Genomic DNA, 27,827 nt, shown 5'->3' with positions numbered 1-27,827 from the left:
ACCTGTTGCTACCGCATGTTTAGTGGCAACAGTAAAGTTTGGTGGAGGAGGGATAATGGGTCTGGGGCTGTTCTTCAGGGCCCTTATTTACAGTGAAGTGTAATAAAATTTTAGACAATTATATGCTTCCAACTTTGTGGCAGCAGTTTGGGGAAGACCCTTTCCTGTTCCAGCATGACTGAGCCCCAGTGCACAAAGTGAGCCCCATAAAGACATGGTTTGATGAGTTTGGTGTGGAGGAACTGCAATGGCATGCACAGAGCCCTGACCTCAACCCCACTGAACACCACTGAGATGAACTGGATTGTCGATTGTGAGCCAGGCCTTCTCGTCCAACATCAGCGCCTGACCTTCTATGTGATTGCCCTTGGTTTTGGAATGGGATATCCAACAAGCTCATGCAGTTCTGATAGTCAGATGTCCACATACTTCTGACCATATAGTGTAGACTTTATTTCTAGTAATGCTGGACCATGTTTATTGGTCCAGTCATCATAAAATATATTTACGCAATGAAACGTGTAAAAAAATTAAGAATTGATACAAAGAATAAGGTTTTGATGACAGTGCTAATATATATATAGATATAAAATATGTAATCCTGCAGAGGTTCATGTATGTCCTGTTCTAACACTCCTGCTTCTGCTTGTCTGATAATTAAAAGCCCTTCCTGACTCAAATCAGATGAAAAGAAGCTAACTAGTGCTGGGAAAAGGGACTAAGGCACTGTCGCAAAGAGCAGTGCAGGTTGGTGGGAGTGAGATTCTCAGCCTCTCCGTGTTTGTAAAGGTGCGATTTAAGAATAATGTGTACTTTGTAAGAACAGCACATGAAGAAGTGCTAACAGTACACTGTGTGCAATTCTGCCTCATTAAGTCTTCAGAGTCACAGTGGTTGAACAGCCACCAAAATACACAGTAACATTCTTATGATGAAAATTATTAACAATATAATATTATTTAAATTAACTAGTTCTATTCCAAATTTTTGAATTTCCTAATGCACATCTCACTCTAAAGAGTATTACAATCACCAAAGTGGTGAAACTGAACTCTTGTATTGGCTTTACATGCTGAAACGTTCTTTAGTTGCATGTTGTGAGTTGGCTGCAACATTATTTCCATGCAACTTGACAGTTACATAATGTAATTAAAAATAAAGTTACATGCACCATACCGCTGCTGTCGGAACCAAACCATCTCCATTTTTGTTGTTTTTCAGTTTTTGATGTAATTTGAAAATGCCTGCTGCCTTTTGCATGGTGTGTAAATTTCAGTGAATGGACCAAATGAAACGGCCCAAAATGACCTGGAAAAAAGTCTGGTTCCATTGACTTACATTAAAAGTAAAGTGTGTTTTTTGCTTCCCCTGTAAAGTTACCATATGGAGATATGAGGTTTTTTTCCGATAGCAGAGATACTCAGTTACTCCACTATATAGCCAAACTGACATTTGCTGCAATGGCTCATGAAACTGACTAAATGAAAAACTACCAACTTTTTCACTCTTTTTCAACCACCTGGTAAACAATATTTTGTTGATCCAGTGAAATCAATGGTTTGAACATACGTCATTCGATGTGATTATGTGATGCATAATTGGTGTTTTGATTGGCTGTTTCATGAAACTTGTTCCATGAAGTTTAGACACTTGCAACTGAGTTTCAAATGAGTTGCTTTACATTATGCAACTCAAGTGCAATTTAGGGTACCACTTTAAAATAAGACTAACCTTACAAAGGGATCATAAATAGTTAATGAATAAAATGAGTTTATTAAACCTGTCACATATTCATATTCATCAGATATAACGGCTCCCTTTTGCCCTGTTTACTAATATGTTATAACTGCTTATTAATGATGTTTAAAGTGTTATGACCTAACTAATAACCATTAATAACAGACTAATTTTAAGCCATTCATAAATACTTTATCAGAGTAGCCTTATTTTAAAGTGGTACTCAATTTAGTTACATGTACATTTCAATCAACTAAAGGTAAATTAAAGTTATTGAAAGTAAAGAGATAAATAAATATTGATCTCTTCTTAATTCTTATGAAGTCTGTAACAGCAATGTGATTGCAAGATTGTAAACTGTAATGTAAGACAGGCAATAGTAATCACATTACTGTTACACATTACTTCGTATCACATTACCCCAATACTGGCCATCACATAAGCAAGTCTGTTTGAGATTCCTTAACAACTTGACACAGTTTTAGGTAAGTGTGTGATGATTTAGCCCAGCAGTTAGCACAGTGCTAACTGGCATCATTGCTTGTTAGCTACATTAGCCTCATAGCTCTGATTAAAAACCAAAGTAACAAAGCAAACTTTGACCACCAAAGGTCTTGGCTAATTACCTACATTTGGAAGTCCAGTGAGAAGATCATTACAGTGATCAACTCTGCAGTAACACATGCATGAACAAGTTTCTCTGCATCACTCTGAGATAGAAAAGGCCGAACTTTAGCAACATTTCTCAAATGATAGAAAGCTACTTTAGTGACTGTGTTCACATGCAGATAAAACAGAGCTCAGAGTCTAAGATCACACCAAGGTTTCCTACTTCAGGTTTGAATTATTAAGCTAAAGAACTGAGTTTCCCATAAAGCAGCTTTCTCTGAGTTTTTTGCTGATCTATCAGATTGCGACACTAATCAGGAGGAATAAGGACTAAAGCTTTACAACAATGCCCAGTATGTTATCTCTGTGTGGACACTAGACAATAAGTGCTAGTTCAAACCCAGCAACCATTAACCATTCAGCTCAGGACTTACGCTTGAAGCCATTGATGGCTACTCTGTTCGGGTGGTAGAAGCCACTCTTGCACTGGCATTTGTATTTGCCCAGCACGAAGCCATGACCTGGGATGGGCAGGCACTGGGAGAGAAAGAGAAGAAAAGCATAAGGATAGAGCAGAACCAGGCATGTGAACTGATCACAGCAAAGAAAGCAGCATCGCAGAAGAAGTCTAAGATGTGTGATCTCAACCCCCACCAGCTGTGTCCTCAGGGACAGTGCTAACACCAAGTCTGAAAGAATGCAGGGTGGATATAGGCAGAGGAAGCTCAGATGGTGGAGAACTTCTCACCAATTAAAAGATCAAACAGTTTCACATAAATCTCTATAGCGCGTTTGAAACCACTGAGCAGCATGCAGAACCATGGTGAAAAGCCCCTGGTGAACTAAAGACACACTGAAGCTGTAGCATTTATAACCTAAATGCTTTCTTACATTCCGTATTCAATCATTTTTGGTCCACCAGATCTGTACTGTTAGAAATATTCTGTACATTAAGTTCACATACGCATACTCTGTGTCATCCTTTACGGCTGAGTCTTGGCATTTATTTATATTATTTGTTTACTGTTTGTATTTTGTACTCTTCAGTTGCGTACAGCCATGTGAAAAAGTCTTGGTGCCCCAAATGACATGTTGTGTTGACTTTTTAAGTGGAAATAAGTTCAGACATCCTCTACAGAGAACTGTGCAGAGGAACTTATAGCACATTTTATGTTTTATAGTGCATTAAAGTTAGCAAATAAATAGAAATTGTACACTAAATATTTGTAGAAAATGCCATGTTGAGGTTTGTTTCTTCCAGAACTCATTTTCACAATCAACAAAAGATGTAATTTGACCACAGGGGGTTCAAACTGTTGCATACAGCTGTATGCACCAATAGCACCGAGACAGTCTCTTTGTAGAGTCATGCACTTGGCTATTAATGTCACCTGTTCACCAAACAGCACAAGCTTGCCTCTTAGTGTTCTCACATAAAGCAAAGACATACAGGGTCAGCCAAAGCTTGTATACCTACTCAAGAAGCATTTTACCAGGGCTGTCGAACTATTTCAATCATCTTGATAAATTGTAAAAATCATCCAGTTTTGACCCTGAAAAAAAATTACCATTTAGAAAGCAATGCATTTTGTTATCACTGTATTAGTGGACAAGCTTCATCGTGTGAGCGCAGAGTTCACATTCACCCAAACATAAAACTCGTTATTTCGAACACAGATCGAACAATTTCCGATTTTCATCACTGACATTTAGTGAGAGCAACAGCGTCTGCATGTTCCAACCAATAGATGTGTATATCATGCATTTGTTTCTACGTGAGAGTAAGTTGATACATCCTCTACAGAGAACAGAAACAAGAAACTCTTCAATATTTATCCCTTTGAGAAATAGTAATATTAATAACAAGAACATCATCATCTCATCATCTAAACCGCTTATCCAAGAACAATAATAATATGTTTTACAGGGAGATTAGAATAAACAAAGGGGAGAATTTAGCACAATAGAAAGAAAAAATAAACTAACTGTTAAATATCTGGAGTGGCTTTGTATGAAATGCTCCATTTTAAACTTACAGAGTCAGAATTGATCACAGTGGTGGTGATGGGAACCAGACATCTGAAGAGTTTATTGCCTCTAAGACCTCCCTCACAGTTGCTACAAGAAGTGGTTTTGAATATGTTGCCTGATGTATGAGACATTGTTTTGAGTCAGTTTTGGCCTAAAGCATATTTTTTAAAACATTCATGATGGAGGGGTACAGGCAGGAAAAATAGTGCCCAAAGAAAGTTTTTTTTTTTTACCAAGTTTTTACCACACTGTAGAAAAGAAATTCAGGTTTTAACTTGAAAAAAGTTAAAAATTAGTTTCCTGTTTGCCTTAAAATTTAGAGTTCATCATTAGAATGTAAAGCACAGATTATTGTTGCATTAACTTACTACTAGAAGTTCAATGAATTCAAAATATGAAGACATCCAGGTTGCATATTTTCTCAAACATTATAGTTAAAACATAGAAACATTTTTTACCATCATCAACATTACATATAAAAACTCAGAAGACATGTAGGTTCACTGGTGATTTTGGATGGTAAATACAAGAGCCTGTAAGTTTCTCTACAGTGAACCATTTCACACCAAACCACTCTTAATGACTTTGTTTACATCTCATTTACATGTGATTTAATTGTGCATTAAAAAGTGGTGTAATTTAATTTTAAGCAAAGAAATGGTCAGCTGGCCTCTGTGTCTCCACACCCCAGCAGGCCCTGAAGATGTAGTGAAGGGCCAGAGACGTCTGAGAAGGGCAGTGTGCCTTAATGAGGGACCAAACTCTAGGATGCTTATAGAGAACCACCTTTTAAAAGCGGAAGAGGGGCCTATTTTCAGCTCTATTCACAGCCCTCCAGCTTCTCTGGGCTGATGGCTGGGCGTTCATGTGGAGCGCCAGACAGCCGCAGGAGGATAACCGTGCTTGTGGGGTTCTGGAGATAATAGTCTACTTACTATTCACACAGAGGATGGAGTTATGAGATGGAAACTATCAGCCCACTCAATGGGGCTCTTCTCAAGACTGAATTTAATAATGATTAAAAACTCTTTCAGTATATTCTTATTATATTAGGAGTGCAGATTGCAGTATAAATCACTTAAAACTCTACTGGACTTGCAGTGCAGCTAATGCAGTGAGACAGATGCTCTTGTTCAGAGGGGGTTAATCATTTGAGCATTTTTAGCAGCAGAAAGGAAGTAAAACACAAAATGATGTACGCTGTTTGAAAAATTAATAGTCCTAAAGAATTTGAACTTTTAAAAAGTCATAAACATCTGATCATTATTAGTTATAAGACTTATATACAGTAAGTACCTAATTAAAGGGGAACTTGTGGAACAGAATATGAGCCCTTTCTCTTTCTCGCTCTGCTGGGAGTGGACAGGGAAAGACAGAAATCTTGGCCACCTTTACACAAGGACACTTTCACAGCACAAACTATGCACTGTGTTTTTACTTGACAGTGTAAACTTAAAAGTGCATTCTATTTTACAGTGTAAACTCTTTGCTGTGTTCTTCTCTATAGTTTAAGCTTCGTACTATATTCCACTTTACAGTGTACATTACAGGGTAAATCCACTACTCTATTCTACGTTATAGTGTAAGCATTTTACTGTACAAAAGTCAGTACTGTATTTCACTTCTTAGCGTAAACCATGTAATGCATTTTACTTTACTGTATAAACTTTGCACTGTATTGCAGCGTATTCTTCTTTACAATACAAACTTTGTAATATATTCTATTTTGCAGCACAAATGTTATACTGTATGGAATGTAAACTCTGTACAATGTTCTACTTTTAGTGTAAAATTTGCACTGCATTCTACCTTACAGTGTAAACGTTGTTTCACATTCTATTTCACAGTGTAAAGAATTTCTGTACTGTATTTTACTTCACAGTATAAATACTGTACTGTATTCTACTTTACAGAGTAAACTTTATACTCTATACTTATTTACAGCTTAAATGTTGTGCTGTATTGTATTTTACTTTACGGTATAAACTCTGTATTGCATTCTACTTTACAGTGCAAACTTTGTATTTCATACTGCTTTACAGTGTAAAATTTGTCCCACATTCTACTTTACAGTGTAAACTTCATAATGTATACTTCTTTACATTCTTTACAGCTTAAACATTGTACTAGATTCCACTTTACAGCATAAATGTTGTGCTGCATGGAATTCTATTTACAGTGTCAATTCGATTCAGTTTTACTTTACAGTGCAAACTTTGTATTGTACTCTACTTTACGATGTAAACTCTGTATTGTATTCTACTTTACAATGCAAACTCTGTATTGAATTCTACTTTACAGTGTAAACTTCTACGGTGTAAACTTTGTCCCACATTTTACAGTGTAAACTTTGTCCCACATTCTACTTTAGAGGGTAAAATCCCTTTGGGATGAGTTGGAATAATGTTTGTGAGTCGGAACTGACCATCCAACATCAGTACCTGACCTCACTAATGCTCTTGTGGCTGAATGCAATCAAATCCACAGAGCCTTCTCAGTAGAGTAGAGGCTGTTACGGCAGCAAATGTGGAACACACTTCCCATTAATACCTTTGATTTCAGAATCACACAATGAGCAGGTGACTTTTGGACACATGATGTTGCAGTCAAGCTTTCCTCAGTTTTTTCCTCAAATACAGTTACAAAGCATTTGGAGCCTAAATGTTTGGATTTACAGTGTGGATGGAGATTTGGAGATGGATATGACTGATTGAAACTGATGGAAAAGGTGCTACAGTTTGCCAAAGCTGATCCTCTGATGGTAGTACTGCATCTTGCTTGAATCAGAGGAGAGTGAAGACGGCATAGACGTTTCCAACTGCCTCCAATTCCCCAGCTGATTTATTCTCTTACATCTGAAGGGATGCAGGATGGAGGCAGGGGCTCTAAGGCTTGCCACTTTTAATCTTTTCAGGTTCACCAGAAAGAGAGAAAAGGAGAGAGAGAGAAAGAGGTGTTTTGATCGAAGGAAAGTAAGACGAAAGGGATAAACAATAAGCCTGGCTGAGAAAACGGCTGCAGCTTCTCTTCACTGCTGCAACTGCATGTTCAGAGGTGGATAGCTATTGCAGTCTCAAAAATAAAGCTTCCCATATGGTTCCTGGTTCCCATGAGGTTCTAGGAAAATCCTTTAATTGGTAAGGAACTTTTACATCGGCTTACATGCAAAGATTTTTGTCAATCCAGTTGAACAGATTCTGATTATAGATTGAGACTGAGGTGTTTATATACTCACTCTACTCAACAATCGGAGGAAAAATCTTTGTTTACATGCTTCAGTAATCCAATACTGAAATTATGTGCATGCATAGACAACCACTTAGTGTAGATGTTACCATGACAACCAGCATCCAGTGAGTCCAGTCAGAGTGAGATGAGCAGCAGTGAGCAGTGCTTGTGTATCTAATTACTTTAAAATGATGTCAGACTCAGGAAAACGTCCTTCACATGTCCTTATTAAAGAAGGCCGAGAGGAAGACGTCGTGTTCTGAGACACATAAGCTGGACGTCCGTCCCACCGCCGTCTTTTGAAGATCAGAGCATAAACTTCATCTCCTCTGCAGACCAGTTTCTGCTCCGCCATGTTGAACGGTATAAACTTTCACTATGACATGACGAACATGATCAGAACGGACTTAAACTTTCCGATAGGGAATGTAATCAGATACAGGCATTTACACGGATATTATTCTTCTATTTAACGGATTATTTACAGGATTACCCACCTCGCTCAATCAGATAGAAACTGTATTCTGAATGGCCTTGATCAGAATAGTCTATTCCGACTGATGTGTTTACATGGACGTATTCTATTCCGATTGAGCTATTAGTCGGATTATTAACAGCTACTCTACCCACCTCTGGGGACAGCTATTTGCTCTAGATCAGGAGTGTCCCAAGTCCGGCCCCAGGGCCAAATGCAGCACATGGACAGATTTTAATTGGCCTTTGGCTTTAGTTTTAGAACGTGATTTAAGTGACCTGCCAGCCAGTGTGCTGCAGTTTTTCCTTTCACCAGATGGTAGTAGCAGTACTGTAAAATTACAGCGCAATGAATCACTAGTAACAAAGTTAGTTTAAGAGCTTTTCTTCTCTAATTGAACTTGCACCATAATTTACTGGATGACATTTAGTCAAGACTACAGCCATAAAAGCACTAACGTAACACTGAGAACCGGAGATTTTGGTGAGATGGAAAATATAACACTATTTCATTGAGAGTCAAAATAAATGCATGTGCTTCAAATGTAAAATAACCATAATAAATTCAACATCAATAGACATGAAACACAGCATTGACATTACAATAATCATTCAGAAGAGAAACTAAAGCAACTACAGCTACCTAAATCTCACAGCACCAACTTCTTATCAGAGCAAATTCAGTAGTTCAGTAAACATTACCCTTTATGGTCGAACAAAACCAAGGCTATTAAGGCTGTTTAATGTACTCTTCTCATTTAATAGAGTGATTTCTGAATGTGGTTGCTGCATTTTATTTGATATGTAAAGCACATAATCTAACCATAATCTAACAAATCCAAAAATGTATAGATTTCTTTTTAGTTTGCCTCACAAATTATATTTTTGAAAAAGTAAACTCTTGAATAGGAATAGAATTTGTACATTAGACATGCACTGTTTTACTCTTAAACAGTTTAAGGTACCACTTTATTTGGAGAGTCCACTTTAGATGCTTTGTAGATACTTAATTTACTTTCAAGTTACAATCAACTAAATATCTACTAAACTGACCATGATTTTCTTTAACTCTAAACCTGCTCTAATCCTAATCCTAACCTTAACCTCAACCCAATACCGAAACCCAGCCCTCACCCTGGTCTTAGCCCTAAACCTGGTCCAAATCCTAACCCCAATCCCCCCACTGTTTAGACTCAGATGAGTTTCAACAGATTAACAATTTGAACATCTGCAGATAATCTATAGGGGACTAATCAAATAGAGTGAGACCCTATTTGTTATATGCGCTTACCGATCCCAATTGCTCTGGGCAATAAAAGCAACATTATACATCTTTTATACAGTGATAGGAAACATGGTAGCTCACAGAAAGCTCTGATTCTACATGCTGACATTTTAAAAACTTTATATTTTTAATCTTTTGTGAATAATATTTCAGCCCTCAGGTATTTTTGACATGTACGGTCTGGCCCTCTTTGAAAAAAGTTTGGCCACTCCTGCTAGCGGCCTTTCCTCAATAGTCAATAGTGCTAAATATAAGGAACATGCCAGAACACCAGCCACAGTGGAGACGTTTTTCTTTTTTTGACTCTACCAGATAAAAAGGGTTAAGAATGTAAGCTTATAACATTTGCAACACAGACTTATAAAAACATTATGCTAAATCATTATCCTGAAAATGCCTCGTAAATATTCACAAAATATAAATATAACAAAATTTCAAAATGCAATGTGAGACCAAGCTAATAGATTATTGGATATTAAAGACAATATCAATTAAAGCTGAAGTATGTAAGATTTTTTTCTTAAAACCGAAATTGTTATCTGCGCTTACCAATCCCAGTCGCTCTGGGCAATAAACACAACCTCATACATCTTTTATACAGTGATAGGAAACGTGGTAGTTCACAGAACGCTCCGATTCTATGTGCTGACATTTTAAAAATGTAATATTTTGAATCATTTGTGAATAATATTTCAGCCCTCAGGTATTTTGACATGTACGGTCTGGCCCTCTTTGAAAAAAAAGTTTGGCCACCAATGCTCTAGATAAAGAAAATAAAACAAAAAACTGAGGGAAAAAGAAAGAAAGAACAGTTTTAACAGTCGGCAGTGCTAATAATCATGTGTAGCATGCAGCTAGCAATAGTGACTCACTGCTCAAAGTGGAATCGACTTAATTGGACTAACTATAAATCGTACAGAGACGTGTAGCCACCTGCTCCCCTCCGTGTCTCTGTTTATGTTGGAGGCACAGCTGTGGCAGCTGCCTGTCAGTGTGTGCGTTTGTGTGTGTTGAGTTAATTGGGCCGATAACCCGACTGTGAGTCTGAAAGAAAGGGTTTTAACCGAGGGTGTCATGCTGTCACCCCAGCAGGGTCTTCCACAGCCCTGTCACTCCAGCCTCAGCACTCTGAACCCACAACAACAGCTTCTAAACCTCTCTCTAAACAAGCCTTCATCTGCAGCTTTCCTTCCACCATCACTCTCGGCAACTGCCTACCAGCTGTCCGTAACTATCGCTCAGATTCACTCATCCATGAGAATTTTACCGGCAAATGGCAACATATACAGCACAGCAGGCCCAGGCATGTGAACAAATAGACCCCATTGGGGGGCTTGAGCGCCTGCACTTTTGCCCTCAGACTGTCCTACTTAGCGTTTAGTATGTATGATATTTGTGTTTTATATGGTATTCCAAAATCTTCAAGATCTTTTTTAGCTTCACAAGGATGAGCTTCAGCGCTCTTGGGCGCCCCCTCTGGCGCAGTACCGACCACCTCTAGAGCGCATAAGTCCAACCTTTTACATATATATATATATATGTGTGTGTGTGTGTGTGTGTGTGTGTGTGTGTGTGTGTGTGTGTGTGTGTGTGTGTGTACATAGTCTGACTGTAATATTTCCAGCCTTCCAGAATGTATATTGTTTACTGTATATGTATTACATTGTGTGTTTGTGTGTATTGTGTTACACCAGAGTTGAATTACTTATTGCACCGGTTACAACTACCACTGTGTACCACAGTTTGAAAACCATTGCCATAGAAAAACAGCTTTTGGTTGGCACTTTGATTTTTAATAGTGTACATTGAGATTCCACATCTCCTCTCAACAAACACGAAAGTACTATGAATTAAAACATGGATTGAAATAAGTTTGTCTCAACCTGTTTCAGTGATTTATGAGTGACAAAATATTTCTGTAAATTGCCCATTTGGGGGGTTAATGCAGTACAAAGTAACACGTTTCAGTGATGTAATGACTTATTCCTGAATGGAGCAGTGTAATGCGTTACAGCTAAAATTCTTGTAATTACATTATAGTTACCGATGTAATGAGAGTTTTGTTTCTTGCATTGCTCCTATGTCTCTTACAGTGCAATATTAATTATTGGCGATGAATTAAAGACATATTTCCCTTATATAGACATTCACGTGCGTCCTTGTGTGTGCATGTGCGATCGCTACCTGCCACTGCCGACTGAGTATGACTGTAATAGTGAATATTGACACTGTCCAAAAAAAACAAGGATGCCCAAAACAGTAACTTTACAGGAGACGGCAAAAACATTCTTAACTTTTAATGTAAGTGAAAGTAAAGATGTTTTATTTTAAGTGATTTCTACTTACAGTAGGTTTCTATTGGTCTGTTAGGAAATTTATGATGTGGACAGTGACTACATGAGCAGTGTGAGTGTGGGAAGTGCTGTAAACTTCATGAGCATCAAATCATGAGACCAAACCTCACCTACACAGACCAGACTCCATTTTCATTTAGCTGTACATTTTATTCCTACAGATTTTATTTTAATGCAGCTGTTTTTGAACTGATTCCACTGACTAGTTTTCCAAAAGCGTTTGTCATTAATACTTTTAATAAAGTATAACAGGCTGTGTGTCGTTTAAAGGCAGCGATAGTGATGTTTAAATGATGTTTGCTGTGATTGGCCATTTCTTTTAAATGATTTTTAAATGAAATACTGAAAGGACTGTTGGATTTTCTCATGTATTTTGCGATTTGTACGGATTTCTGCATATAACTCAGAAGTAAAGTAATGGATAGTGAGAGTATTTCTTCCAGGACGTAATGAGTAAAGTAATCCCATTACAGTTTGAGAGACGTAATTAGTCATTTTTGTGTTCCTTGTTTTGAATAACGACCCCAACACTAAAAACTGCAACAAGATTTTGTTATCATTGGCCGTAATTGTGGCATAATTATAACGCCATTTTCATTGGTTGTGCTTATGCCACAGATATCAGCCACACATGCAGGATTCTGTATGTGGTCTATACTCACATTAGAATATAATGTGCTTTACATAACGCAATTGTCTGTATGTGGCTTTGAACAAATGCTTCTATATTGATCTTGTGCTATAAATAAGCCTGTTATTAACATTTCCTGACCTCATATTTCTTCATCATGTCTAATATACTTTACACTTCCTGTCATGAGCGGCGGATGCCTGCTATAGAGGACACGCCGGCACAGGCAGCGAGCTTACCTCTGGGAGAAGAAAACAATAAGGCTGTGATGTGGATCTATTTTCAAAGTGTTATATGAAACAACGGGGGGTGGGCTTTTGAACGTGGCTAAATATAGCACACTGTGCCGCCGCCGCTGCTGCTTTCTGGACCCTCTCTAGCAGCCTGGTTATTAGAGCTGGAGATTTATCTAGCTGACAGGCCTTTGGTCAGTCTAGTTCGGAGGGTCAGCGCAATTCGGCGGGTCAAACACTGGACACACTCAGGGAGGACATGCTCAGAGAACTGACCACAGACTCCACAGTGGAGTTCTGGAACAAACATGGGGGCCTCAATTCTGTACCTCAGATAGATAGATAGATAGATAGATAGATAGATAGATAGATAGATAGATAGATAGATAGATAGATAGATAGATAGATAGATAGATAGATAGATAGATAGATAGATAGCAGTGAGTGAGAAGCAGAGACAGAGAAAAATAAAGAAAGAGAAAAAGAGAGGAGGAGACTGAGTGAGTGAGTGTGTGAGTGACTAAAAGCAACTAAAAGCAGAGAAAGAGAGGTAGATAGTGAGACAGAGAAAGAGAAGGAGAGCAAGAACAGAGCCTGGGAGTAAGAGAATGAGTGAGAGAGAGAGAGAGAGAGAGAGAGATTGAGGCGAAAGCAGAGTGAGGGAGAGAGAAAGTGGTAAAGCGAAAAGGAGAGAGAGACTAGTAAAGAGACAGAGACAGTAGCAGAGAGAGAGCGAGAGAGAAAGAGAGAGAGTGGAAAAAGTAAAGGATAGACTATGAGAAAAAGATGGAGAGAGAGAAAGAGAGGGAGAGAAAAAGAAATAGAGGGGGGAGACAGAATAAGTGAGTGAGTGAAAGATTAAACTCAACTAAGAGAAGGAGAGAGGGACAGAGGGAGGTAGTGAGTGAAGGAGAGAGAGAAAGAGAAGAAGAGCAAGAAAAGAGACTGAGAGTAAGAGAACATTGTAAGTAGGACATGGAGACAGAAGGAAAGAGATAGAGAAATTAAGGAGAGAGAGAGTGAGAGGGAGAGAGAGAGAAAACAAAAGGGAATGAAATAGAGAAGAAAAACTGAGAGTAAGAGAAGGAGAGAGAGAGAGAGAGAGAGAGAGAGAGAGAGAGAGATTGTGAAAAACATGGAGACACAAGCAGAGAGAGGGAGTGTGAAAAAGAAAAAGAGAAGAGGGGGAGAGAAAAGGATAGACTATGAGAAGAAGATGGAGACAGAGAAAGAGAGAGCGAGAGAGAGGCAGAGAGAGACTGTGAGAAAGATGTAGAGAGAGAGAGCGAGAGAGGCTGTAAGAGTAAAAGCAGTAGACAGAAAGAATGAGTGAAGGGAGAGAGAAAAGGAGATGGTGAAAGAGCAGAGATGGAGGGAGAAGGATAAAGAAAGAACAGAGTAGAGATGGAGTGAGATAAAGAGTGAACAGGTGTCACAAATACAACATAAAGACCATCAGAAAGTAAAAACACAATCTAAATGTAGATATTTTGGAAACAAAAATAAACGAGTTTACTACTTTTGCCCAATGTTCCGCAAAGCGTGTCCGACCTGGCAGCGGTTGCTATGAAAAGATGTACTTGCGGGCTGCACATCCTTCAACATCCCTAGCTTTCACTGCAGATTACAGGTAAAGCTCTTCTCATGAGCCACCGCCTCTGTAATAATCCTCAGATCACACTGAAACTCCATGTAAACGCAGTCCTGCGTGTGACTCTGATTAAACCCATTCTCGCTTTAGCATATTTGATTTCCTCTACAGCGGTGCGTTCGCAGGTTGACCCGAGCTGAGTCTGAATGCAGCAGGACGCCTCGGGGCATGTGTGTTTAAGTCTTCAAAGTATTTCCCATGTAAAATCATCGGCGGAGTGTAATCCATACAGCCAATTAAAGGAAAGAGTGGTTTTAAGCGGGCAGGCCTCACAGACAGAGCTGCGGGCTACACTTTAACAAAGACAGCTCCTCTGATCCGCTGACAAACGCTATTAGCTGCAATGGCCCGCTCACTCTAATTGCTACATCTGGTCATAGCTGTGATGACCGTGGACAGTTTGGTTTTTAAGAGGTGAGAATTTCAGGCACTACAGACAGGACTAGATTTTTTAGCACCTGCATTTAATGGTGACTATAAGCTCTTTTTCTCCGCATGTCAAAAGTTTGGAGATGAGGTAAAAAAAAAATCGGTAACACTTTTTATGAATGTCACCTTTGTAAGCATTTATAAACACATTCATAACATGTTATAATGCATTCATAAGACATTATAAACATGGCTATAAATGTTTATAAAAATGCATTACATGTTATAGCCATGCTTATTATGCATTATGAATTGTTAACATAATACATTATACGTACTGTTCATAACAAATTATAAGCGCTCATAAGTTGTATTTGTCCGGTCTACGTAAAGTGAAGCGTACTGTACTAAAGCCTCCTCCAGTGTTAAGGGTGAGGCTTCAATTTGAAGTATTTACTGAAGGATTTACTGAAACACTAAAACATACATAATAAAGCACATTACAGGCTTCAAATGTCAGAGTTTAAACTAGTGGCTGCCATCAGTGTTTTACCCAATGTGGTAACACTACTTATAATGCATTATATTAACAATTCATAATGTATAATAAAGAATGGCTATATAGTGTAATTCATTTTTATAAATGTTTACAATCATGTTTATAATGCCATATGAATGCATTATAACATGTTATAAATGTGTTTATAGATGCTTACAAACATGACATTTATAGAAAGTGTTACCAAAAAATCTTTTTAATACAAATGAGTTTTGGTTTTGTTTGCAATAACTTAAAGGGACACTTCAGTTAAAAGTAAATTACATACATTACAAACATGCCTACTCACCTACAGATGCTGCAGGAGTCTCTAGATTAGCGGTCGGCAACATGCGGCTCTTTTACTGCCCTGTTGTGGCTCCACAGCAGAATTAGATTTGTAGGTAAAAATAAAATAATCCTCCTTTACAGTAAAATAAAGCTCTGCTGATCGTTCAACACAGTTTAACAATAAATGGTCTTAAACGCTGGAGTTAATGTAGAACTGCTAATTCAACATTTAACCCTGAAGGTTGGCGCGCAGAACGCTGGTCACCATAGCAACACAGACAACAGTCTCGCCTAGCTAGTAGCTAACGAAAACATATGTGGATGAGAGTGTTTGCTAAATGACTGAAAGTAAGTGGACGTTTTGTGACACAAATCCTGTATCACACTGGTGATACCTAGACTGTGATTCACTAATGGCATATATGAATGTTTAACCCCTTACATGGTCACGGCCCACTGGCAGGTTTTACTACACACTTCTATAACTTAAGAATAGCTCAGCCAGTTTGCATTGAAGTCCCTGTAGTTACCGAATAATAAGCCTTAGTATGTAATAAGCCTGGGATTTCGAGGAGTTAAACATCAGGAAATCTAAACGACCCTGTTTTGAACATCAGGCTTTTGTCTTTGAGTTTTAGATACTAACATTGTGTTTGATCCACCACAGCTCCCACTTCTTTCAGCGCCCTTGACCACCAGACTTCATTTGGTTTGAAGAGACTGACAACGGTTTCAAATGTGATTGAATTCAAACTAGGATTAAAGCAGCATGTGAGAGGGAAAAACTAAAGAGATGTTTTCTGCATTGTTGTTGTTGGTGTTGTTGAGCAAATCTCTGATGCACATTGTCAGTTTTAATTTCAAATGTCTAGACACCGTGTCCCGACATAACTTCATCTGCTATCTGAAACGGACGCAAAATCACACTGTTTGTCTTCAGATAAAGAAGGTCGTTCACAGAAATATCTATTAGCGATCGTGGCTCGCCTCCGAGGGCGGTCTGCCAGTTCTAGTAATTACAGGGACGCACAAGTTTAATTCTTTCAGTTTTGAGGGCAAGTCTGTGCCAGTCGTGAAGTAAACAAACGGATGGTTCCCTGCTGTAGATGCAGTGTTCAATTAACGCTGCCTTGTTTTCAGTTTGATGCCTTTTATTAGAGTCTTGTCAATTTCATCTGCAAAATCTTTTGCAATAAAAGAAAAAAAACAGTTTTTCAGACCAGGACTGATAAATGTTGCTAAACACAGCCTCACCAGGAGTGCTAACTCATTTTGTGTGTTATTGTCTGCTATATCAATGCATTTGACATTGGTTTCTGCCATTGTTTGGTCTGTACTGTGTAGCCTAGCTGTCATGTTTAAAGTATATTTATGTACTATGGCCAAAAGTATGTGGACACCATCACACCTAGATGAGCTTGCTGGACATCCCATTCCAAAACCAATTAATATGGCAGTTGCCCAGGCACTGATGTTGGACGAGAAGGCCTGGCTCGCAACTGACGTTTCAGTACATCTCAAAGGCATGCAGTGGGGTTGAGGTCAGGGTTCTGTGCAGGACACTGGTGTTCCTTCACACCAAACTCATCAATGCATGACTTTATGGAGACATGCTTTGTGCACAGGGACACAGTAATGCTGGAACAGGAAAGGCTCTTCCTTAAACTGCTGACACAAAGTTGGAAGCATATAATAAAATAAAATAAAATGTCTTGCATGCAGTAGCATTAATATTACCCTTCACTGGAACTAAGGGGCCCAAACCCTGAAAAACAGCCTCAGACCATTTTCCCTCCTCCACCAAACTTTACTGTTGGCACTAGTGTTAGCATTCCCCTGGTATTCACCAAACCCAGATTCATCCATCAGTCTGCCAGACTGTGAAGCAAGATTTATCACTCCAGACAACATGTTTTCACTGCTCCAGAGTCCAGTGGTGGCGTGTTTTACAACACTCCAGTTGACGCTTGGAACTGTGCATAAAGATCTTAAGCTTGTGTTCAGCTGCTCAGCCGAGGAAAGCCATTTCATGAAGCTCTCAACACACAGTTCTTGTGCTGATGATGCTTCCAGAGACGGTTTTAATCTCTGTAGTAAGTGATTCGACAGAGGACAGGCCTACACACTTCAGCACTCAACGACCCCATGCTGTAAGGTTGGATACTCTACCCCCTTGTGGCTGAGTTGTTGTTGCTGCTACATCCTTCCATTTCGCAATAATAGCACTTATTGACCAGGGCAGATCTAGCAGGGCAGAAATTTTATGAACTGACTTGTGGCAAAGGTCACATCGTATGACAGCGTCATGTTTAAAGTCACTGAGTTCTTTACTATTCTACTGCTAGTATTTGCATATGGAGATTGCATGGCTGTCCACATACTTTTGGCCATACAGTGTACCTTTTCCTGGTAGTCCATTAGGATGTGCTATGCAAAACAAGCAATGAATCATTAGTCTCTACCAGTAGCATAGCACTGTATCACCTATAAGAGGTGGGGAAAACAGCCCTCCACTCTGGGTGGTCATTCAGATATCCAAGATGTGATTTAGCCACCATTAGGCAATTATGCTCTTTTCTGCTGACAAGCATTTTAATATGGCCGTGGCCAGCTGCTGCTGCTGTGTTGTTTGTGATGGAGCAGATGAACTGGCTCTCTCTGAATGAAGATAAATGGCCTGGGTGCTGTTGATGACATGCAGCAAAAGCACTGTCATTCAACATCACCCTCATATACAGCTACAGGACAAATGAATACAGGGAAAGGCTGAGAGCAGCATGCTTGGTTGTGCAGGCCAGACCTACACAGCACAGTGCCAACAAATTATTATGATTTATTTTGCTTAAACAATTGCTCTATAATGCTTTATAATGTTCATATGATATACATGGTCATTTTGTCAGATGGCAGTGCACTATTGATAGTGTATGGGGTGCACTATAAAAACAAATGGCACACAGATGGAACTTTAAGCAATGGCTGTGGTAAAAGGAGAGGAACGGAAAAAGGTGTAATAGATTAATTAAGTCAATTAAGTTAATCTATTATACTGTTGTATGCAAAGGTTTGGGACAATTTACATATTCTGCAATTTCAACTATCCAAAATGTCAAAGAAATGGCAGTTAAGGGGAACTGTGGAAGTCAAGACATGATCTCAAAGAGTAACAAAACTAGCAGATAGAACTGCTCGTATGCTGGCCAGAAAGGCAAAGCAAAACCCCCACATGACAGCAAAGGCCCTACAGGAAGGTTTAGCTAACACAGGAGTGGTGGTACATTGTTCTACTGCGCAGAGCTGCTTGCACAACCAGGATCTGTATGGAAGGGTCATCAGAAGGAAATCCTACCTGCTACCTCATCATAAAAGCCAACATCTGAAGTATGTAAAACAACATCTAGGTAAGGGAGGCATTTCAGAAACAGGTGCTGTCAACTGATGAAGTATAAATCCGAGCTAAAGCTTTTGAAATAACCGTCAAACAACCCCAAAACATTGCAGTACTAGGAAGTGTTCTCAAGGAGTAGTGCGTAAAAATCCCTAAAACAAGAACAGAAAGACTCCTAGCTGACTACAAAAGTGTTTGCAAGCTATATTTTCTGAAGGGGGTGATACTCAGTACCAACTTTGTAGGGTGTCCACATTTTTTGCTCAATTACTATTTTATCATCTATTTTTTTAGTTAATCAAATATAACGTCACTGTGCATTAACATTGCAGCGAATGTTATGTTTATTAAAGTTTGCTGCAGATGTTGTGTTGACTTCTTACCAAATAAGGGTTTCCAAATGGTTCTTGGCTTGAAAGAATGGCTCTAGGACAGTATAGAACCTTTGCACTATGAGCAGGTTCTGTAAACTTTAAAAACATTCTTGACATTTGTGGATCTTCTTTACAAAAATGGTTCTCTAAAGCACCAAAAACTTGGTGGGCTGTGTTGTTTGGTCAACGTTGTTGAAATTGTTGAGAACGATGCATTACAAGATTCTTTAGGGCACCAAAAGTGGTTCCTCTAAGGCACTGCTCTAAAAAAAACATTTTGGTATCATTTGGCATCTTTATTTTTAAGACTGTCAAAATAATTATTAGTTGATGCCCTAATTTAGTTTTTCTAGTCAATAAAATGTTCTGAGAATATACTGTAACAGAAAACTGTAATAATTTCTGTTAGATAAAAGGTGCAGGTTGGGAATGTCTGGAGATGTATGAATGGTTCACAGTGGTCATTTTCCTCTGGGCTGTTTCTGCAGCACTGGTAGTGCTGGGAGCAGGTCAGGAAAAATGCAGTGAAGTGGGTTTTACGCAGCAAACCTCCACCAACTGCTGTAAAACTCAAACACAGAACAGCACATAGCACTCGGTCTCCTCTCTTTGGCTGTACCTCACTTTACAGCACCTGCAGTGCAGCACGCCTGAGACTGTGACACAGACGTATTATATTTACCTGGACTAAGCACTGAAGATACCATCTCCATTCATCCTGATGGCATCTGCTCAGCAGTGCAGGTTTTCATGGTGATCCCTGTTCTATGAGTCTTATCTATTCATGTCAATTTTTCAGCATATTTAATAAGATTCAATACCAGGGGGGCTCAAGGATCTATAGGCGCTGTTAATTGCTGTTCTGAGAAAAACTAATTACCTCTGAAACAGTATCTCTACAGGACAGGGCTATTATAGTTCCCCAACTGGATTCCAAACAGGACTCGTTTAATTCTGGAAAGTGTCACAATGCTAAATTAGCACAAAAATGGACTATGCCCAGCTAGGCGACTCAAAGAAATAACCATTGCATCACTCAAAGGCATCACCATCTCCTGAGCATTTAAAGTTTTGACATCCTTCATACACAGAAAACACAAAAACTAAACTATTTTTACAATCATTTCTTTTAGTTAATTTTGCTGTGCAAATTATAGTTTAGCTTAAGTTTTGTGCATTAAAAATCCAGAAATGTATGTTTCTTCTCTGTAATAGATGTGTTAACTTATTTTCACTCAGAAAATCGACAAAATGTAATCTGCCTGGAGGTGTTCAAACTTTTTAACACAACTGAACCAGTTACTTTCTCAAATACTGACTCCTGGTCAGTGGCACAGTGGGTGGGCCTGGTAGGCAAACTTGGTAGATATATTTTGCAAATGCGCAAATGTCCCACAGTGTCATTGTATCAGACTGTAGCTTATTACTGACAGCAGTGCAGTCATCACCTGGCCTATTCCAACACTTCAACCTTCTGATGATACAAAACAATAGCAATCAACCACAAATCTAGACTCACATAACCACAACCAGCACTGAAACACACTTCGTTATAAAGTATGCATCTGCCTTCGACTGGAACCACTTTTGCCCAATGATGACGACATAATGGAGTTAAAATCAGACAGCTAAGATGTACAAAGATGAGGAAAAAAACATAGCAACTCAAAAAGGCATGGAAAATGTTTATGAACCATTTATATCTTACCTATGATGACTCAATCATCATGACTTGATGCATTCAAGTAGTCATTTGTTTGACATTTTGACATTTTTAGCTTTTGTGGTAAAAGAATATTGTAAGTACTGAATTTCAGAAAACACTCAACAGTGACAATGTTCTTTGACTTTGAGAATGAATAGAAGATTACATACTCTATCAAGAACAGCTTCTGACTTTTCACAGCTTCCCCAGCTGCATTTTTCACTGCAACTAGAATTTCGAAAACTAGTGCACTAATAACAAACTAAAGGCTTGAGGAAAAGGCGGATAGTAATGATTGCTGAGCAGCGATTGGAGGGCTGAGAAAATAAGGCAGGCCTTGGTGGAGAGCATAATGATTTGATTAGTCACAATACAATGACAGCATGCACAGAAAACAAATCAAAGCTGACCATCTTAAAAAGGCAGGTTAATAAATGTTTTGTCCCCATTAGATTGTGCAGGCCTGTGATCAGTCTGGAAAGGCCCGGGCCCATCCAGGCCTACTCATGGCTACCGCTGCTCTTGGTCTGTTACAGAGTTTTCCATATAAACAATAGTGTAAGTGACAAGCAAAATATCATAGCTGGGAGGGTTTAGAGCAGACAAAGGGAATATTTTTTATTTTTTTCTCATTTTGGAGATGAGAGATTTTGTTACACCTGCGATTAAATACCTATTTACTTTCTCGAATGCTGGCTCGGCGTCTGTTAGAGTGCTGGGAGAGTTTTGGGCAGATGTAGTGAAGTGCGGGCTTGGCGCCGGGGGCTTTGTTTGGCAGTGCTCTGAGCTGGAGCTCCAGCATTCGTCCCATGGCTGAGTGACTAGAGAGTCTGCATGAGCGGAGTGATCGCTCACATTCACACAGTCCGCTCTCAGCCTGCACAGAGACAAAGCACAGAGAGCCATGGCACGGAGGAGTGGCCAGAGAGAGGCAGGAAACAAATGTGCTCAAAAAATGCTCTATGAACAGTAGATTCTCTGAAGCGCTCAAATCAGCTACCCTTGATCTGCTTAACTGCTTTCATTATCACCCAAAGGACCAAAAGTGATCCTAGATCAGCACTTTTGCTTTCTTACTACATGTGACATGTTGGAAAGTAGTCGGACACTCTAATATTCTGTGCCAAACCGTGACTATCAGAGCCAAGGCTCTCGGATTGGGCCATAAGTGTAAAAACTTGGTTAAAAAATCAAAAAATAAAAGAGGTGCCTCTTTGATGGTGCTAAATACTGCTAGCACTTCTATAGGATTTGTATGTTTCATGTTAGCCTTATGCTAACGGTGGTGCACATGAACATTTTTGGGATGTTGTAGATTAAACATCTGAAGCTTGTAACAAATTAAGTTATTCAAATTACCTTTTTTTTTTGATTTTCTAAGCAAACATTACATAATCTTTTTTTAAATCATGCCATTTTTCTGCAATTTTTAGGGCACAATTTATATTTTTTTCAACATAACAGATTAACATATTGAAAAAAAACACATAAAATATAAAATGTGTCATAACTTCTGCCCAGGCCACATTTTACTTTACGTTAAAGAGTTGATTTTTTCCCCCAAAATGTTAAATTCAGCATATAAACAGTAATTGTGTATTAAAATGTGCAGAAGTGTGTTCTCTGTAGAGGATGTGTACATATTTACATATAGAAAATCAACAAAACATGACCCTGGGTGCCTAAACTTTTGCATATGACTGTATTCCAAACGAAAAAAAATAACTAACTCAACTGTTATCAAAAGTAAACTGAAAAGAAAAAAAAAACTGTGTTGATGTGTTTTTTATTCATGTGGAACTGATGTACAAATTTGAATCAAGTAAAGTCAGTGTACTTTTTTCAGTTTAGCCTACAGCTCATGTACACAGTCAGTGAGGTATCTAGAACTTCCAGAAGGCCTAGAGTGATGTTTTATTCTCATTAATTTGGTCCCACCTGATTCCACTGTCTCTTCCTAAATGCACTGTAAAAAGTGTCTCATTAGATCAACCTAAAAAATTACTTCATGTAGTAACAAGCAATTCAACTAGTTTGATTCAATTCAAATTTCAACTCATTTAAAGTATCTATTTAGGTTGAATGAAATTAGTTAATTTACTTGTTACTACATGAAGTAATTTTTAAGGTTGATCTGACGAGACACTTTTTACAGTGTATGTTGGTGGTTGATCTGACATGTAAGGCCCTCAGCTCAGCTCCTGAAGTTCTGACTACTGGGAAATTGTTCCCCTCTGCTAATGTCCTATAATGATATATAATATGTACGTATGTATAATATGATTTACTATAGTGCAAATGTACTGTGCAAAAGTCATTTAATTTCCAATGGCCATTAGATGCAAGTTATTCATTTTCAGCAATAGAAAAAACTCTCTCTAACATTATTTAACACTTTACCTTTATTACAGCTTTCATTATATTCAGGAGACTCACTTTCAGTTCCTCAAAGAATCTGCAGACACACCTCCAAAGTTCAGTCTTAGAAGTTGGCTGATCATTTTCTGGAGTAATCAAACACATTCAGTGGTGTTGAGGTCTGGACTCTGGGGTGGTCAGTCCATCGTTCAGCTTCTTTGTTTGATGTGTCCGTCTCCTTTTCTTAGTGAGGTTCTTCTTGAACAGCTACACATCCTTTCAGACCCACAGCGCTGAGTCGTCTTCTCACAGTGGAAGGATGGACAGAAACACCTGTGGATGTTTTCAGATCTGAAGCAGCTTGATTTTCTCCTCTCTCTCAAAGATGAAAGCTTTAAGTGCTGTTTATCTGATGGGGGCAGTTTTGGTGTCTACCAGGTCTTGTATGGTTTTTAGGAGCCACATTTTCTCTGTAATTTTAAGTATTTTATTAACTCCAGTTTGGAAATGTCTGGTTTTTTTTTTACTGACTTTCCTTTGACATCCCCCTTTGTTGTGCAAGTGGATTGTCTTAAAAATCATATATTTATATCTCCTGAAAAATGAATAACTCTGGTCTCTGGTCTCTGACTTTTGCACTGTACTGTATGTGTCCTTGCCCAAATTCCAAATAAGGAGAATCGGTTTGGACCAGACTGAAGTCATAACAGTTTCTCATTGATTTTTACCAAGACTTCCTCTTAGGTTTGTATGTACTGGAACAAGAGGCTCCATGAGGACTGCAGCAGGTTTAATTAACAGTTCAATGACATCAATATTTTGCATTAAATGAATCATAAATCCCCAAAATGTTTAGACACAGATGCAGGTAGCCTCCCCTGCCCATTCAAAAGACAAACATAGGTACGGTGGAGCTATTGGATAGCACTGCTGGATGATGGCCATGAGTGCATGACTGGATGGGTTGTCATTTATTGAGTGTGGCAGCCGTGGCAGCCTTAAATCAGTGTGATTCATGGGCTCTGTGGCTCACTACACCTGCCTTCCGGTTACAGCGCTGTACGGAGCTACAGGTTCATCAGCCTGAATATTCCTCATCCAGCTCCATCTGGAACCAAGCACTAAGTTTCCACACACAGAACAGCAGGAAATATGGCTAAAATATCATGTTTGCAAACATGTTTGACAAAATGTACAAAAATGTATAAAACAGTCGAGCCACATTAAAGTCAATGTAAATCGGATAATCATATCGCATTGTTCTTCCACACAGTGACGTTGCTTTATGTAAAAGACAGCATCAGTGAGGGTCTCTGAGATAGCTGAGCGTTTTTTTTTCAAGTGAACAAAGGCAGCATTTTTCAAAAACACGTCTACTTTTTAGCATGTGGTTGTGTTTACAGGCAATGTTGTGGTATTAATTTTAAAAAGACTGATCCATTACAAATGACTAATTGTTTCTCTCAAACTGTAATGGAATTACTTTCCTGATTACTTCTTTGAAATGTAATCAGTAATATGACATCTGTGTGGTTTTATATACCAAAAACCATCACAATTCATGGTAACACTTTATGTGTATTATATATCACCAGATAATTTGCTAATAATATATCGCTGCTGTTGGAGCAAAACCTTGTATCTCCAAAATGGTAATTTTACAGCAGAAGGAAAAAACATTCCTTACTTTTAATGTAAGTCAATGGAACCAGACTTTTTTCCAAGTAATTTTGGGTCATTTCTTTTGGTCCATTCATCATGAAATTTACACACAGTGTAAAGGCCAACAGGCATTTCAAATCATGTCAAAAACTGAAAAATGGCAAAAATGGAGATACGAGGTTTTGTTCAGACAGCAGTGATAAGTATCTGTAGATCATCTATAGAGGTGGGTAATCCAGGTCCAAAAAGTAAAAAACCCTCCCCAGGATTTTGTTCCAACTGCTTGACTTCTCTAATTTGCTCAACCCAGCAGCAGAGGTGTTCAGGCAGTTGGAACAAAATCTTGGGGAGGGTTTTTTACTTTTTGGACCTGGATTCCCCCCCTCTAATCATCTATAACCAGACCATCCGAATAAACAATTAAACAGGCTGTTTTTGTTACTGTGCCTTTTGTGTTGTAATAAAATATTATGATTTTATATGTGTACAACTGTTCAAAGCTGTACTGGCTAGCATTTTTGAGTTATGCTCAATATTAGCAAAAATCATCACTACTGCAACATTTGGTAAGTTTTCAGTAGTGTAATGCTAACCGCCAGTTCTGTTACTTCAGCTAATAGATGCCTGCACTGGCTAGCATTGCACTGAGTGATGGTTGAGACAGGGGGCCATCCTACCCACCCAGAGAGAGCGAGGGCAGTTGTGCTCTCTTGGACTTGCAGCCACAGAGGCTGTAGCATCACCAGGGCATCAGGCTCGTGATCTCCTGATGATGGGGCCAACGCGTAGATGGTTACACCACTTGAGAGCCTTCAGTCACTTATTTTAACTAATTTTAACTCACTCAAAGCAAAAGGACTTGAGTCTAAAGTCAAAGTCAGTTAAAAGTCCCAAATGTCTTTTCAACTCTGACTCTAAACGGATTTATCAGAATGATCCGTATATGGACTTTATGGCCTGAAGCAGTATGTATGAAGCTCATTCATGTTTTCCTGCTCTCTCTCTCTCTCTCTCTCTCTCTAAAATATATATTTTGTTTCTCACTCCCCTAATTTCTTTCTCTCTCTATTTCTCTCTCTCTCTGTCTGAAATAATAATTCTTTCTCATCAGTTCTCTCATTCATTTGCACAGTGGCTCTATAAATAGAGCTGCTATGATGGTGGAAGGACAGAGAGGGCAGGAAAACATGAATGAGCCTGAGAGACAGAACAGGATCTGTTTGTGATGTTGCTGACGCAGGCTGAATGGAAGCTCAGCTGCAACGCTAAATTACAAACACTAGTCACCGCACTCCCAGAGGGAGGAAAAACAGAGCACGGCTTTTCAAACTGTGTAAAAAAGTGCAATCGACTGACCACTGGCCCAATAATAACAATGACTGACACGGTGAGTCACTAATTTGTGCGTAAGCAACCACTTTGTTGATACTGTCGTTGAAAGTGATTTGCATTAACCCTGGAGTTCTCATGCAGTGCATAGCTTTGCATTTGTCCTTCTGAAACCCACCTCATTCAACTCACTGTGTGATTACTATGCCCTTCATGAGAGAATCATCCTGTGGTGAGTAATGAGCTCTTATCTCATTCAATGATGTCCGTTTGATGTGTCATTCAAAAACTCTTATCGATTTATCCTCACAAGCCATTTTATCATAAACCCCTCCCTCGTGGCACCACCTTGCTGGAGTACAGGTTTAAAAACTGAAAGTACAAGGAAGGAGTTTCTAATAAAGTGGCCAGTGAGTGGAAGTACAAGGTAGGTGTTTCTAATAAAGTGGCCAGTGAGTGGAAGTACAAGGCGGGTGTTTGTTATAAAGTGGCCAGTGATTGGAAGTGCACGGTAGGTGTTTCCAATAAAGTGGCCAGTGAGTGGAAGTGCAAGGTACGTGTTTCCAATAAAGTGGCCAGTGAGAGAAAGTGCAAGGTACGTGTTTCCAATAAAGCGGCCAGTGAGGGGAAGTGCAAGGTAGGTGTTTCTATTAAAGTGGCCAGTGAGTGGAAGAACAAGGTAGGTATTTCTAATAAAGTAGCCAGTGAGTGGAAATAAAAGGTGGATGTTTCTAATAAAGTGGCCAGGCAGTGGAAGTACAAGGTGGGTATTTCTATTAAAGTGGCCAGTGAAAGAAAGTACAAGGCAGGTGTTTCTAATAAAGTGGCCAGGGAGTGGAAATACATGGTAGGTGTTTCCAATAAAGTGGCCAGTGAGGGGAAGTGCAAAGTAGGTGTTTCTAATATAGTGGCCAGTGAGTGGAAGAACAAGGTAGGTATTTCTAATAAAGTGGCCAGTGAGTGGAAATAAAAGGTGGATGTTTCTAATAAAGTGGCCAGGGAGTGGAAGTACAAGGTGGGTATTTCTAGTAAAGTGGCCAGTGAGAGAAAGTATAAGGTAGGAGTTTCCAATAATGTGGCCAGTGAAAGAAAGTACAAGGCAGGTGTTTCTAATAAAGGGGCCAGAAACACAGAGCAGTAAAGTATTTCTCTGGTGCAGATATATTTCCAGGCCCAAAACTTTAGGCTTGGCAGCTGTGCAGTTCAGTGGATTATAGAAGCAGTGGTGATAATGGAATATGTACACGAAAGAAGAAGAAACGGAGTGAGTCAGCAGGATGGGCTCAGGCTGTTTTTGAGCGACTCTGAAAATAGCATTTCTGTTTCAGAAAAAAAAGGGTGGGGGAGGGGAAGGGGGAGGTCAGCCATTTTGTGTATGTGTGGATGATATTTGGGCTTTGTTTATTCTCATCTCTTCACTCGTGGCAGTCTGGCTCTCAGGACAGCTTCCAGGCCATCTGCCTCGCCGCATTCTGGGCTCAGTGTCATGAAGAGACAAGAAGAATGTGAAGCACACGTACAACGACTTGACTGTGCACAATGCATTGAACTGTAAACAGTTGAGTTCACAGTAAACATCA

At 39.1% G+C, this 27,827-nt stretch overlaps 1 protein-coding gene across 1 annotated transcript in view; it reads right to left on the bottom strand.

Annotated features, from left to right (window-relative positions):
- The window catches only part of gpr158a (G protein-coupled receptor 158a), a 149,889-nt gene that overhangs the window by 85,012 nt on the left and 37,050 nt on the right, over positions 1-27,827 (bottom strand). The window contains exon 3 of the mRNA XM_036578081.1: positions 2,781-2,883. Within this exon, the coding sequence (XP_036433974.1) occupies positions 2,781-2,883 (103 nt within the window). The remainder of the gene's footprint in view (positions 1-2,780; positions 2,884-27,827) is intronic.

The sequence above is a fragment of the Colossoma macropomum genome, unplaced genomic scaffold (assembly GCF_904425465.1).
Source record: "Colossoma macropomum unplaced genomic scaffold, Colossoma_macropomum, whole genome shotgun sequence".
Taxonomy (NCBI): Eukaryota; Metazoa; Chordata; class Actinopteri; order Characiformes; family Serrasalmidae; genus Colossoma; species Colossoma macropomum.
This window is presented reverse-complemented; position numbering and strand designations above follow the sequence as displayed.